This window comes from Biomphalaria glabrata, chromosome 4, assembly GCF_947242115.1.
Source record: "Biomphalaria glabrata chromosome 4, xgBioGlab47.1, whole genome shotgun sequence".
Taxonomy (NCBI): Eukaryota; Metazoa; Mollusca; class Gastropoda; family Planorbidae; genus Biomphalaria; species Biomphalaria glabrata.
The window spans coordinates 5,150,869-5,166,281 of record NC_074714.1 but is presented as its reverse complement, the minus strand read 5'-3'; the positions used below and the strand labels follow the sequence as shown (position 1 = coordinate 5,166,281).

General features: G+C 35.1%; 1 protein-coding gene across 6 annotated transcripts in view; it reads right to left on the bottom strand.

Annotated features, from left to right (window-relative positions):
- Positions 1-2,818: 2,818 nt before the first annotated feature.
- LOC106055839 (beta-hexosaminidase-like) overlaps positions 2,819-15,413 on the bottom strand; it is a 48,445-nt gene continuing 35,850 nt past the window's right edge. For all 6 annotated transcript variants that reach the window (XM_056027065.1, XM_056027067.1, XM_056027063.1 and 3 more), the window contains 9 exons: positions 15,259-15,399; positions 14,483-14,639; positions 12,553-12,776; positions 11,188-11,263; positions 8,973-9,174; positions 7,382-7,486; positions 6,340-6,487; positions 4,528-4,671; positions 2,819-3,171 (listed from right to left, as the gene is read on the bottom strand). In XM_056027065.1, the coding sequence (XP_055883040.1) occupies positions 3,120-3,171; positions 4,528-4,671; positions 6,340-6,487; positions 7,382-7,486; positions 8,973-9,174; positions 11,188-11,263; positions 12,553-12,776; positions 14,483-14,639; positions 15,259-15,399 (1,249 nt within the window). In that variant the 3' untranslated portion in view covers positions 2,819-3,119. The remainder of the gene's footprint in view (positions 3,172-4,527; positions 4,672-6,339; positions 6,488-7,381; positions 7,487-8,972; positions 9,175-11,187; positions 11,264-12,552; positions 12,777-14,482; positions 14,640-15,258; positions 15,400-15,413) is intronic.

The following is a 15,413-nucleotide window of genomic DNA, read 5'->3' as shown; positions in this document are numbered from 1 at the left end:
ATACAAGTGAAGCAAAACTTGTTTTCTTAACAAAGATCTAGATTAGAGCTTAGGAGAAGATAGCTCAAACTTTTGCTGCCTTTGGATTTTACCCTGAACAAAAAATGAAGAGGTGGTGACCCTAAAGTAGCTTGCAGTACTACACCTTAGCCGAACCTGTGATACCAGTCATCTTAAACTATATCACTGTTCCCTTGGACACATCAGCTGTGTATGTTTGTTGGGGGGGGGGGGAGACTGCTGCTACATCATTCTGACCACAGCTAATGCCCAGGCTATCATTTCGTTTCTATGAGACAATCCATAGTCGCTTCACAATTAAAGGAGGCCATTGAGAGCGCTTAGAGCTTGACAATAGATTGTGAAAACATTAGCGAATGAAAATATTTCATTGCTGGATAGATTAAAAACTGTCTGTGGTAAAACAAAATGAAGCAAAAACAGAGAAAACCCTGACAAACTTGTCAAACAAGAAGACATCCAATAAATGCAATGTTATCTAACCAATAACAAAGCGACCCTAGAGACCCATGAATTCATCTGTAAAAGGATTTAGGATTATCACAATACAGTGCATAAGGTGCCTAGTGATTTTAATAAGCACAATGATGTACCTTTATTAAAAACACAGTTGCAAGAAGCTGTAACTACTAACCATTTGAGGACAAATAACAATTACAGTTACCACCAGTTAATTGAACTAGTTGCTTATTTGGACCTAATCCTAAAATACAGAAATCCTATTACACAGTCCAATCAGATTAGTTGAACAAGCTTGTTATTAGGACCATAAAATTCATGTCAGGATGTGGTCCAATCAATCAGACTAAAACTTTATTACAATAAATAAATAGGCATGATTCTGTGGCTAGTTAGAATATCTATTCAATGTTATACAGGTTCTACAATTATTATAAACGTATGTTTATGTTTTTGACTAAACTCTGGTATAAATGATCTCTTCAAAAAAATATGGTTCATCCTCTTATAAGACTAACCCACAACTATACATAAGTCATAAAAAAAAATTATTAAATCAAAATAGTTTAATTTCAATGTAATCAAAACACATTCATTTCAATAAGAGTGGTTTGGCTCTAAACATTTTTATTTATTTAAAAATTATAATCAATGAACACACATTTAATAATAAATAAATGTTTAAACTTTCATAACAATAAATTAAGCATTTCCGCACTCATGTCACAGATTATTTTGGTTTTCTTCGCAAACTTTTTCAGAAACTCCACACCTACATTCATAAACACAAGTAGGGGCCTAATGCTAGGAGAATGTGAAATTGCACTACTAGATTTTTTAATAGAAGATACAAATGAAGTCATTGAATCAAAGTTTATTGTTGTGTGCATCATAAATTTGGAGCTACCCGTAAACCTCTTTTGTAATATTTAAGAAAAATAAATTCAGTTAATATGTGATTTATTAGTGAGAAAAATTAAAGTTCCCTTTTGTGGTTTATAGGACAGATGATGTTAAGGTCATCTGTTTCTTTAGTCAAGGGTTAACAAGCAGGGTGTCATGTGGCGAGCACAACGACTAACCGCCTTTACTTTCCCCAACTCATTAGAGTTGGGTGGACTCGGGCACCCTAAAAATCTCAAAATTCATAATCACCAGTCTTAACCGAGATCAAACCCAGGACCTCAGGTTCTGAATCAAGCGCTTAACCACTCAACCACTGCACCCCCATTAATTAGTAAAATTAAATTTATATTTATACAATTTAGAATCAACACATTTAGAAATTAGGTAAAAAGAAATAAGTGTTCTTAAAATTTGGCTTCATCACTTTTAGATATTTAAACATTATAATAATGTTGTTTAATTTCCAATAAAATAGCTAATAATTTCAGAGATTTTGACCAACAATAGGGTGTATAAACATAATTGTTAATCCTGTACAAAGTAAATCAAGATTAATAACATCACAGAGTATTGGTGTTAAATATACAACAATCTGTCAACATCAATAACATTTTAATTATGAAGCAGCTACATTAGCAGTTCCAGGGCCGGTCCTACAGATTGCGGGGCCCTATGCGAAATGGATTGCGCGGGGCCCATTCTGGGTTGTGATAAGAACAATAATTGAAAATTAAGATTTTGTATTAGAAAAAAAAATTTGTCTATTCATACTTTACTAAGTACAAAATCACTGTCAAATTAACTTTACGAGCCATCTACAGTAGATAGTAGTTTTCCAACAAAAAGGCGATAATCATTCAGAACTGCCTTTTAGATTTACTATCGACTAGCAAAATGTCGCTTTTTTTTTTTCTAAGAGGTCGAGATAGATTTAGATCTATACTTGTATGCCACTGACTATTAAAGAAAATTAAGAATTTGAACTTCTTGTTTTGGTTAAAATTAGCCACATAGGTTGTAGTGGCCTAAGACCGGCCCTGAGCAGTTCAAAGACCTGATTTTACACACTGAAAATTAGTGGTTACTATGAAGTGTAGTGGTACTCAGAAACACAGGATATCATTAGATTAGTGCCATTTTATCTATTAAACATTCACGACATGACTAAATTGTGCCGATGTGCCTCAAATCAAAAAATCTATTAAACATTCAGCAATGCTAACCTTAAAAGTAACTATTTCCACCACACATTCCAAAATGACTATGAAATGTTGAGCAATTTCTGTTCAAACTCTATGAAATGCCTTTCACTCAGTTTACCAGACACTTTACAATACAACAAATACATTTAATAATGCTTTACACATATATATTTAACAAGGGATAATGTCTAAACCAGTACCTGCTTTTTTAAAATTTCTATTAAAGAAAATTCTGACCCAACCATAAACATAAAATGATGATAGTAAACATGATGCTAACTAAGCCATTGAAATTAATGGTACATTCATACAAACATCTAAAACAAAAAAGAGCTTTGTCCTTATTTTTTTTCCCATGAATGCATTTGGTGATTCAAACATATCCAATACAACATATAGTGGTATATTTTTAAAAATAACACCCACAATCTAATAATTCAATATGACTTAAAGTCAACTAAAAAGGTCTAATATCCAACTTAGAAATTCAATGTCATTCATTCATTAAGTCAGTCATACGATACATGCCAACTATCTATTCAAAAGTGTTACTGTTCTGCTGTAACGCTGGCCATTGGCAGATCTGATAGAAGAAAAAAAAGAAAGCGTATGCAAATCAGCAATGCAGAACAAAAAAAAAATCTCTATTGATCTAATTGTATAAAAATTTGCTTTTCGACAATACTCTGTTAGTGGTTTGTTAGTAAAAGTCTATTTGTGAAATGTTTCACATGTTTTGGATGTTTCTTCTAAGTTAAGGAGAATTTACCCTCCTAGTCCAAACCCCATGTAGGACGGTTGGGGATAACAGTGGGCAGGGTATGAACCAGGGACCATTGACAAGTCTGAATAACAGTCCAGCCCACATACCACATGATCAGGCAGCCACACTTGACCAAAGAATTGTTAATTTCATAATTCATAATTTCCATTTTAAATAAAATAGGTAGGTGAATGGAAAACGTACTAAGATGACAATGACTATTTTTTTTAGATGTAATAAGGATTTGTATTACATAAATCTCATTCATTAGTAGACTTAAATAAAGCCCAGGAACACAAGCAATGAAACAATAATTTGGATATTTTTTTTAGTTGAAATTAATTCATTACATGAACATAAATAATCTGAATCCAATAATTCAATATTAAACAATGAAATTTATGGAACTGGCAATAAAATTCCTATATTAATTAATAAGCACACCAATATTCAAATAGTACCCACCAAAGCATCATTCAGAACAGAGCAGAAACTAGATGTTATGAAAAGAGCTGAATAAGTGTAACCCCTAAGGATAAAGGAATGAGACCCCTAAGGATAAAGGAATGAGACTATCACACCAGTTTACAGGCCTGGAGAGACATATGGGACATGCATTTTAGAGTGGAGCTAAGGAAGCAAGTGGTGCAGTGTTGTAGAAGTTGTTTCCGGAGAAGTGGAACATGGTCTTCTTATTGATGTTTTGGTTAATGCACCCATTCCTGAGATGTAATGTATAGACTAAAGACCTGGAACCTGTTACAGTCTTGCTACCACAGAAGCTACACTAGAAACCCATGTGTGGCAGAGGTGGCACCAGTAAACAGTTGGCAATGGCTGTGTTTATTATGAGATTATTATTTCACTTTCTCATCTTACTTACTTAGATCCTCCCCACGCCCCTTGGCGAATTGGGTGGCAAGCTGTCTCCAGAAAGATCTGTCAATGTCTGAAGCCTCTTCTCACCTGGTGTGCACTACTCTGAGGTCCTTCATGAAAGTGTGGTGCCAAGATATACGAGGATGTCCCTGTTTGGCCTCCATCTCATCTAAGCCATTGCAAATAAATTCCCTCATTCTCTCAACTCTTACATTGAGTTCATATACAGTTTTTCTTTTCTTTTAGTCCAACTCAAATACTAATACTAAATAATACTTAACAAATGTGGCTTCCTACCTTGCTCTGATGTTGATCTTTTCACCTGGAGCAACTGGCGTGTGACCAGAATGAACAATTATCCAATGGCTTTTGCCTGTTCTGGACATTTCTACCACAAGACCAGGGAACTCAGTCGATGTGTAAAGTATATTGTCTTTTATACTAAAAAAAAAACAAAAGGAAGAAAACAAGTTTTCACATGTAAATAATGAGTGAGTCTGGTATGAATGTATATTTTGTTTTTTTATAGTTATAATGTGTTTTTTTATTTAATGCACAAATTGTAAGACAAATTTCCTTACAGACAATAAAGATTATTATTATTATTATAAAAGAACGAGTATTCACTCTCTGGTTTCTGCCAGGGTCGAGTTTCATTAAAGGGAAACAAAATTCATCGTAGTCCCTTTATCAGTTTCCACCGAGGAATTTTCTGGTGATGTGGGAGGTCTGCAGAAGTACCGCCCTCTGACAGGCAACGAGAATGTTCCTAGGGCCTTGAAGGTATCTGTGAGGTCAGTTGTTATTATCCCCTTGGTTGATATGACAATGGGGTATATTGTTGTTTTAGATAATTTCCATAAACGCTTAATCTCCAAGCCAAGGTTCCTATATTTTCGTTGTTTTTCCAGCTCAGTTTTTTTTTTATTACGGCGATTTAAGATTAATTTCATAGAGATATTTTTGTGTGCTAAGTTTCTCTACTGCAATATACATTAGAGGAAATATCTCTCTAGTACTTTTGGTTCAATTACCCCTAATAAAGTTCAGGACACATGTATAGCAACTTTAACAAACATATGAACTAACTAGAGTATTAATTATATGTCATGATGATTAAGTTCTTTAAATTAGGTCATGTCAATGTATTGATAGGAAAGTAAACAAAGGTCTTTAGTAACTGGACAATAGACAATCTGCTAGCATTTTCACACAAAAAAAAGAATAAACTTTTGAATGCTTTGCTGTTGTATTACCATCTATCCATCCATCCCAGTGGCACTACAGCCCACGGAGGGCCCTGGCCTGCTTTAGAACACTCTCCATTCTGATCTATCCTTTGCTTTCCATCTTCATGCCCGGACTTTAAGCTGTTGTAGATTAGCCTCTACGTCACCAAGCAACCAAACTCATGGTCAGCCTTTAGAGCACCTGCCTTTTGTTTTTTGCCGGCAAACAATCTTTTCTCATCTGTTCTGTGGCATTCTTTTGAGGTGACCTGCTCTACATAATCTGTTCCTTTTTATTTCTGTCACTCTGGAGGGGCCTTCATATAGCTGGTGTATTTCTTGTTTGCTGTGAATCCTCCATCCTGTTTCCTTGTGTACGGCACTATCTGAGGATTTTCCTTTACCAAGTGTTTAGCAGATTTTCTGTGGTTTTCTCAGTGAGGCTTTGCTTGCATATGCGACTACAATTCTGGTGATGGTGTTATATATTGCACTCCTTAAAAATGATGGATACAAAACTTGGGAAAATGAGAACAAATCAAAGGGAATATTCGGATATTATGAAATGGCTAAGGGGGAAAGGGGGACATAAAAATTTGTGACAATTAGTTACAAGTGAGGAGGGGGCGGGGGAATGAAGATTTGTTATTTACTAGCAGTTTAGTGCTACAAATCAATGACCATCAACAACATTCCTCTATCAGAGATACATGCTTCTGCAAGGAACACTGCAAGATTATTCCTGCATTAGCTGCAAGATTATTCCTGCATTGGCTGCATGATTATTCCTGCATTAGCTGCGAGATTATTCCTGCACTATGATCTTAAATGAGTATGACTACCCAAATATCAATTATTAAAGTAATATCAATAAACTTACATGGCACCTGGTGTAGGGACTCTGTATTTAAAACCTAGTTGATCCAGTCTGTCCAGTTCTTTATAGCCCACTGTGGTAGCGAACTCTCCCCAGTAAGATTCCAAGGCCTCCTCTTTTTTCATTGGGTCAGAAATTTTGTGCCATGGAGCTAATTTAATGGATTTATAATTCAAGAATTGTTTATGTAATGAAATGGTTTATACTTTTGAAATGGTAATCTTTATGGTATATAAATGTACATAAAAGATAAACTACTTTGATTTAAGAACATATTCATCATCATCATCATTATCATTCCTTTGGGTTCCTCATGGAACATAGGGCCTCAACAAAAACACGCCACTCTCCATGGTCTCTTTCTAGTTTTTTTATGGTTTTCCAGCTCATTCTGGTCCTCTCGGCTTCATCTAGTACACTGCGCTACCATGTTCTTTATGGTCTTCCTCTACGTCTTGTTCCCTGGGGATTTCACTCCAAGGCCTGTCTAGCTCTGTTGTTGGTATCTTTTCTAAGGGTGTGACCAATCCATCTCCACTTCCTCTCTAAGATCTGCACTTCTATATTTTTCTGTCCACTCATCTCCCACAATTCAGTCATAGATATTTTGTAGGTATACAGTCAAATCCTGTTTATTGGATTACACCAGGACATTATCAATTCCGTCCAAACAAAAAGTCAGTCTGATTAACTGGATTCAATTGTATAATAGGAATAGCTATGCTACATTAGGATTGGGTCCAAATAGACAGCTGTTCTGATAAACCATTTTAACTAGATTTAACTGTAAATGTAAAATAAGTTAAGTACTGGGCAAGTGATGCATAAAGTAGGCCCTAAATGAAGAAACAAGGCTTAATAGAATTATTACAAAAACAGTTTAAACTTAAAATTCATAAAATTTTAATTTTTTTTTTTTATAATTTATTGCTGATACGAAACAAAATTAATCCAAAAGTTTATTCCTAATTTTTTACTATAACAATCCTGTCTAAGAATATAGACACTGTTGAGGAGAATATACTCATTAATTCAATACATTTACCTTCTCTCCATGCTCTCTCTGCAAGGGCAATAACTCTAGGGAGCAACATATAGTCTAATAAATCACTTGTTCTGACCAGTTCACCAAATAACGTCCCTTGGATCCCTGGGTGTATAATACATGAATGGTGAGAAACACATTTATGACTATCTATCAATAAAACGAAATAGTATTTTTTTTAAGATCCTAACAGTGTTACCTATTCTTTTTTGTTTATCATCTTATGGGATGAAAAAATATTCATCTGTAATACTATGATATTCAACTGTAAAAAAATCTTTAAAATTTGTTTTCTACTTTCTTGCATACAATAACTTGTCAACATGTAAAATGTTTTACATATTTACATATTTCAGATGTTCTTTCAAAGTCCAAGCCTCCAGTTAGTTTGTTTTACATGTTTTGGATGTTCCTTCAGAGTTGAAGATAGTTTATTTCCTAGTCCAAACCTCCCGCAGGACAATGGGGGATGGAAGCGGGCAGGGTTTGAACCCAAAACCATCAATAAATCTGAACAACAGTCCAGCGCACAAACCGCACGACCAGGCTGCCATCCACGACCAGATGGGGATGGTAGTGGGCCAGATATGAACCCAGAACCATCAATACGACTGAACAACAGTTTAGCGCAAATATCACATGACCAGGCAGCCATCCTAGCTTAGTAGTAGTAGTTGCCCTTTCCCACTTCGCTATCTGTGGGGCAGATAAAGTAAGGTCATTTGTTTCTGTATCCCATGGTTAGAGAGGGTCTCGTGGCCAGCGCAAGGACCAATGGCCTTTACTTTTCCCCCAAAAAAATGTCAGGTACCCATTAGAGCTGGGTGGGCTCAGATTAAAAATCACAGTTTTCACCAGGATTTGAACCTGAAATCCATGGGTTTGGAAGCCAAGAACTTTACCACTAAGCCACCATCCTAGCTTAGTTTGCGTTTTAATAGTTCTTTACATATTGATCAGAGAATTAGTACATAGAGATAAAAAGGAAGAATTTAAAGAAAAAATTAAATAAGTGCATAAATACTGTTTTAAAAAAAGGTCTTCAAAAATATTGACTGCAATGAAAGATAAGTATAGCTTAAGCTTTGGAAAATATTTTAAAGGGATTTTTTTTGCCTTTAAAAGCATCATTACAGAGCCTGACATAGGAATATACGTTTTTTTTTCTTTTTAAATAGATTTTATATAGGGCAAGTTTCATTTGCATGCTCAAAGCGCTATGGTTTAATCTCATTTAGGACCAGTGGGGAGAGGGGGTATCTGCGAGAAGGTTTTCTGTGCTGACTCTATAGATACTCAGTAAACACAACTCTGCTCGAGCCCCCTTCATAGGTAACCAAGCCAAGTCCAAGTGTATTTAGCCTTATGACCACACAACCTAATAAAATAATTTTCTAAATATTTATAGAACAGCTTTAGCAAACATCAAAGCTGAAAACAAAAATATTGGCGTGTTGGGCTGTTTATGCCATTAATCAAAATTAAACCACCTTAATTAAACCATATCTGTAAGAGAAACAAAATAAAGATAAATGATAAAATATTTCAGGTTTAATTATGTATGTTAATTTCTGAAAGCTATTTTGTATACCTTCCAGCATATGTATTGATCTTTGTGGACAGAACAGGCTGCCATTGCAATCTACCGGGAGGTCCAAAAAGGAGTCATCTGGGACAAAAGAGTAAACATCTTTAGTGGAAAGCATTTTGTGAGCCCAGGTCAGGCCAGGCTCTGATGAGTCCACATCGTAAGGGTGGTCGAAATACAAGTGTTCCGCACCAGTAAGGATGACCTAAAATAGACAAAACACTTCTCTTTATAAAAGCCTAAAGCAGGAATTTTTAGACAACAAATATCTTGGACAAGAAGTGAAAGAAAAAAAAAAGATAAAATTTTATCACATATTTTCAAATGAACAAAATTGTTAACTTTTTAACAGTGTATTGTTGAAATTGAAATCTTAGCATTGTAAACATTTTTAACATAGTATAATTACTATTGCTTTTTGCTACAATTGCTATTCAAAAAAGATGTTGAAGATAAAAATAATCTATTTTTATTTCAATTTTAACAAATTAATATCCATTTTTGCACAGTGCAACGTTACACCATTGTGGCATCATACATTTTATTTCTAATATGTTAATTAGTGTCACAAATGTGTCTAAAGAGAGAGATATGTTGAATTTTCTCCACAATCATCAAACATGCGGATTCGGAGGTGCTGTTAATATAATTCAATCACTACTAAGACACAATGAATGACACAGTGATAGATATAATTTTCTTGAGTTTAATAACTTCAAACTCAAACATGAAAAAGTAACTGTAGTTACAGGAACCAACTAACCCTATACTATGACTAAGGACTTTTTCCTACCCTGATTAGTGACTCTACAGTTAATATCCTTATACACATAAACTTCTAGACCCTATTTTATCACATTGTAGGCCTACTCCTTATCTTGACCTTTTCCCATGTTTATGCTTGTCTGAAAGGGTCTGTCTGTCATTCTTCCACGCGTTTTTGTGATCTGACCTGCTATTACAGACAGTTCACCTAGAAATGGTAATCAGCTGATAAGTGTGAAACTATACACATCTTTGATCAATCCAATAATTTTTCTTCTGTAGTTTATTCACTGGAGTGTATAATAAGATTTAAACTCTAAGCCATTGGTTTTCCTGACTGATTCAGGCAACTAATTCCGTGTTTTAGTGGCCTAGGGTGGTGATGTGATTTCTAAATCTGACTCTCCATGCTGTAGAAGACTGAATTTGGAGGATGATGTCAAGACCCTCCAGGAGATCTTCATTGTCAAAGTGTCAGACATTTATACACATTTTTGTTCACATGTGGAATCAGTATTATGGTTTAAGACTCCAAGACTGGTGTCCAAATTTAAAAATAACCAGGCAATCATAATTACTTTACATGTTTATCTTTGCCAATAGTTGCCCCAATGTATTTACTTTGAATTGGTGTGATTTTACATGAAACATTTGCAATAAAAATAAACCAGGCATGTAAAATTATAAGTCTTGTAATAAATATTAGGCTTAAGCCTAAATTTGATCATTATTTTAGTTGATTTAGACTCCCAGGAGTAAGAATTTAATAAAGAGTAATTGTTTTTACTTCCACTTAATCATACTGTGAGAGATCGATTGATAAAAAAATTGTGTTTTTCATTAGATCTAGAGTTTCAAAGATAATAAGCAATAAGAAAAACATAAAAAATATTTTCAAGTGGCGAGTATCTTGGTGAATGTTTACACAATTGCTTTTTAAATGCATAAAAAATATTCACTCAGAGCTCAAAGAGTTTTCATGGGGACTAATTCAACTTATACCCCCACATCTGTCAAGTACAATTTCTTTCCCCCATTCAAAATACCATCAAAATTAACTAAATTGGTTAATTTTTTTTTTTATTGATTTTTGTGCAGTCAAGTAAAAGAAAGAATGGTGCACAATTTCAGCTTGATCCAAGATTGGGTGAGGGAGACATAAAGTGAACAAACTTTTTACCATATAGACAGACAGAGTGAGTTGATATAAAAGTTGTAAAAAGAAGCGTGGCCCTCAGGAACACAAGGCATAGGGGACTGTTTGTTTCAGGGGCGAAGGGCTGGTAGGGTTAATGTGCACTAGACCTAGATATGGGGTAAATAGGCTAATGGAAAAGAAGGCAGTGTAAAAACTACGAGGGAAAATGGTTGGGGAAACAACAAAAATTATTAGACGGTTTGAGTCTATAAATTAATGCATATTTTAAAAAATCAACCTGAGAGCTGCCATTACCCGGTATCCTTCTCTTGCCATTTTGTCAGCTTGGTAAACATCGGCAATGTCATTCCAGATGTAAGCATGGATATCCCTACAAGTGGAAATAATGAATTTATGATATAAAGGTATTGTAGCCGTTATGATTGATAGTTGCTATTAAAAAATACTATCTGCATGGAAATAAAAACAAACTTTAGGTTAAGCTCTACTTGAAAGTTCAGTTTAAAAAAACCAACACAAATAACGAACATCTCATATTAAGAGATTATATTAATGCCCATATGCAAAAAAGGACTATGTACATTTTTATATCAAAAGTTGCCATTAAAATTTTTTAGAGCTAGATATTTGATATTTTGGATTTTTGGCTTATCAGCACAACTTAGGCCATGTCATGCTAATAATAAGCTAAAACCAACCTGGAAATCTCCTTACATCTCAAACAAGACTAAACTAAGAATCTTTAACTCTAATGTCAAGGCTGTCCTACTGTATGGTTCTGAAACATGGAATACAAATGAAGCCACAACAAAAAAAATACAGACCTTCATCAACAGATGCCTGAGAAATATCCTAAAAATACACTGGTATGACAAAGTAGAAAACACCAAACTGTGGCAGATGAGTGGACAGAAAAATATAGAAGTGCAGATCTTAGAGAGGAAGTGGAGATGGATTGGTCACACCGTTAGAAAAGATACCAGCAACAGAGCTAGGCAGGCCTTAGAGTGGAACCCCCAGGGAACAAGACGCAGAGGAAGACCAAAAAGAACATGGCGACGCAGTGTACTTGAAGAAGCAGAGAAGACCGGGAAGAGCTGGGACACCATCAAAAAGCTAGCAAGAGACCGTGGAGAGTGGCGTGTTTTTGTCGAGGCCCTATGTTCCATGAGGAACTCAAAGGAGTGATGATGATGATGCTAATAATCCCTCAAGGGTTACTTCCCCTTTATAGGTCAAGTACTAAAAGTTACACAGCTAAGGTATTAAAAATAAGGTCCACTCACAGCTCAAATAATAAAGATTTTAATAACCTAATAACATCTGTTTTAAACATGTAAATATTTATAAGTACTTTCAGTAGTCAACAGCACCTCCCAGATAAAGCCCAGTATTTTCCCAGGATCAACGCAATCAAATAGTGTTTTGAAGTTGTCTGTTCTAAAATATTTCCTTCTAATATCCTGGTATCTGGGGCAATCAAGGAGGATATGCTCTACGACAAGGAAAGCATTACATTAATGACACAGTGGGGGCTTCTCTCCCTTTAGCACAAAGGAGTGTGTGATGCAGGTGTGGCCAATCCTAAGTGCTTCCACACCATGTCAGACCCTTAGATGGACTATAGCTAATATTTTATAAAGAGAAAAATTGTATAACCTGTCTTCTGAAAATGTAGACCTAGGCAAGACGAAAATCTGATTGGCAACAAATCCATCCTGCCAGAGAGCTACCTCAAGGTTGTATTTACCAAGAATGTCTGACACTTTGACAATGAATATCTCCTTAAGGGTCCTGACATCATCATGCAGATGCAGCACTCTACAGATTGGAGAGTTAATCCATGCAGATTTAGGAATCTCATCACCTCCTAAATGGAATATCTGTAAAAAAAAAATCTAGGTTTAACATTACTGTTTAATAATTAAAAGCTAAATAAACAGCATTACATAAATTTATTAGCCCAAATATTGTCAAGCATTTTCAAGATCTTTAGTATGTTATAACTGAGACACTGCAGACCTAAATCCAACAAATCAAATAGCTAATAACACTGAGCAGTTATTTATTAATAAAATATGATTTTATAAACAGTTAAATTCCTTTTTCAGACTTTGTGGTCTATAGGGCAGATGATGTTAAGGTCATCTGTTTCTTTGGCCAGCAGGGTGTCATGTGGCCAACACAATGACCAACCGCCTTTACTTTCCTTACCAAAAGTCAGGCACCCATTAGAGTTGGGTGGACTCAGGAGTGTCCTGAAAATCCAGAAATTCAAAGTCCCAGCTTTCACTCAGATTCAAACCCAGGATCCCAGATTAGGAAGCCAAGCCCTTAACCACTCAGCAACCACTCCCCCAGTCATTTATTAATAAAAATGATACAGAGTTGAAAAGTTTTAGTGTTACATGGGTAAACATGATGAGCCATTTAGAATCATGAAACTAATAGTATTGTCTATAATTAATCAGGAGTACCACTGATCTTCTTATAGCGGCTATACAACATTACAGTGAACAATCTTATTTATATGTGGGATCAACAGCCTGCAGACATTTTTTTTTTATATGAGATTGAGAAAAACGTTCAGGCTTCTTCTCCCCTCACATTTTTTGTTTCCTGTCACACTCATCAGTCTAACTGCCTCTCCACAATGTCTCACATTTTTTTTTGTTTCCTGTCACACTCATCAGTCTAACTGCCTCTCCACAATGTCTCACATTTTTTTTTGTTTCCTGTCACACTCATCAGTCTAACTGCCTCTCCACAATGTCTCACATTTTTTGTTTCCTGTCACACTCATCAGTCTAACTGCCTCTCCACAATGTCTCACATTTTTTGTTTCCTGTCACACTCATCAGTCTAACTGCCTCTCCACAATGTCTCACATTTTTTTGTGTTTCCTGTCACACTCATCAGTCTAACTGCCTCTCCACAATGTCTCACATTTTTTGTTTCCTGTCACACTCATCAGTCTAACTGCCTCTCCACAATGTCTCACATTTTTTGTTTCCTGTCACACTCATCAGTCTAACTGCCTCTCCACAATCTACAGATTTTTTAAGTCATCCCTGAGTCCACCTCTTATGGGTGCCTGACTTTAGTTGGGGAAAGAAAAGGCGGTTTGTCATTATGCTGGCCACATGGCACTCTGCTTATTAACCGTTGGCCAAAGAAACAGATGACCTTAACATCATCTGCCTTACAGATCCCGAGTCAGAAAGAGGAACTTTACTTTGCCTCTGATCGCCAACCACAAAATCAGACAGATAAGTTAATTGAGAACCTTTTTGGGTTGTTTTTTTTGTTTGAAGCTGATGAAGGCCTCATGACCCAAAGGTCCTGTACTTTTATAGAGTCCAGCAGGGTTTACTATCTGTATACCTTTTGCACTTTTATAAACATCAAGAATGTTATGTAGCCAAAGTTTGTAATGACATCTTTTAGAAAATATTCAGTGATCAGGCTTGCTAACTGGTTATATCAAAGTATTTATATTGTTTGATGACATGAAATACAAAATTACCAAAATATGAAAACTTAAATTACAAAAAAAAATAGACAAAGATCTTTATCAAAAGGCAACAACCTTCAGAGGGTTTATATTCTTGTGCATATCATGGAGAGCACCAACTACTTTGTTGATGAAAGCATAAGTTGAATGGAGACATGGGTTGACGACATTGTCTTTAAATTTCTGAACAGAATAGTAGGCTGAAGAGTCTTTTAGATCAGACAGAAGATACCTGTATAAAAATAGAATATGGAAATATTATTTTTGCTTAAAAAAATGAATATTCACATTTGAGTAGATTAACATTAGAAGTACTTCATGTTACTAAACTAAAAAGTAGCAAAAGAATATAAAACCTGAGCCATAACATACAATAATTAAAACACAAACTTATAAAATACTCAGAAAGATACAACGTCAAAAGTCATTTCTAATTCCATGCTTGCTAGGACACATTTGAACAAATGCTCCTCTAGACCATGTAACAAGTTAGCTGAGACAAGAAACCAATGACTATGCCGAAGTTAAGTCTTTAATTAACATGCATGACTACATTAACATATGTCCATGTGTAAGACATTATAATTATCTTTTCTTTTGAAGGAACTTCAGTAATATACAAAATAAGGGATTGGAAGGGCATTTACAAACAAATAATTTTTCTTTTCAGAAGAAATGTGGTTTTTCATTTGTAACAGAAACGACGGGAGAATGAAAAAAAAAGAATCATTTAGGGAAAGTTTAAATTTACACAAACATTTGTAGAATTTTAATGCTGAATGCTGTTTAATAAACTTTGATTCAAGTTTAATTTTTACAACATATGGCTTCAAGACCTACTGTATACTCACTCTTGCGCTGCTGTCAAATTTGTGTTGTACAGTTTCAAAAATCTGGCCTCCATGGCTTTGATAGCAGCATGAGAATGACCAGGAAGATCGATTTCTGGAATGATTTCTATATGGCGATCTATTGCATACCGCAGTAGTTCTCTATATAGTATATT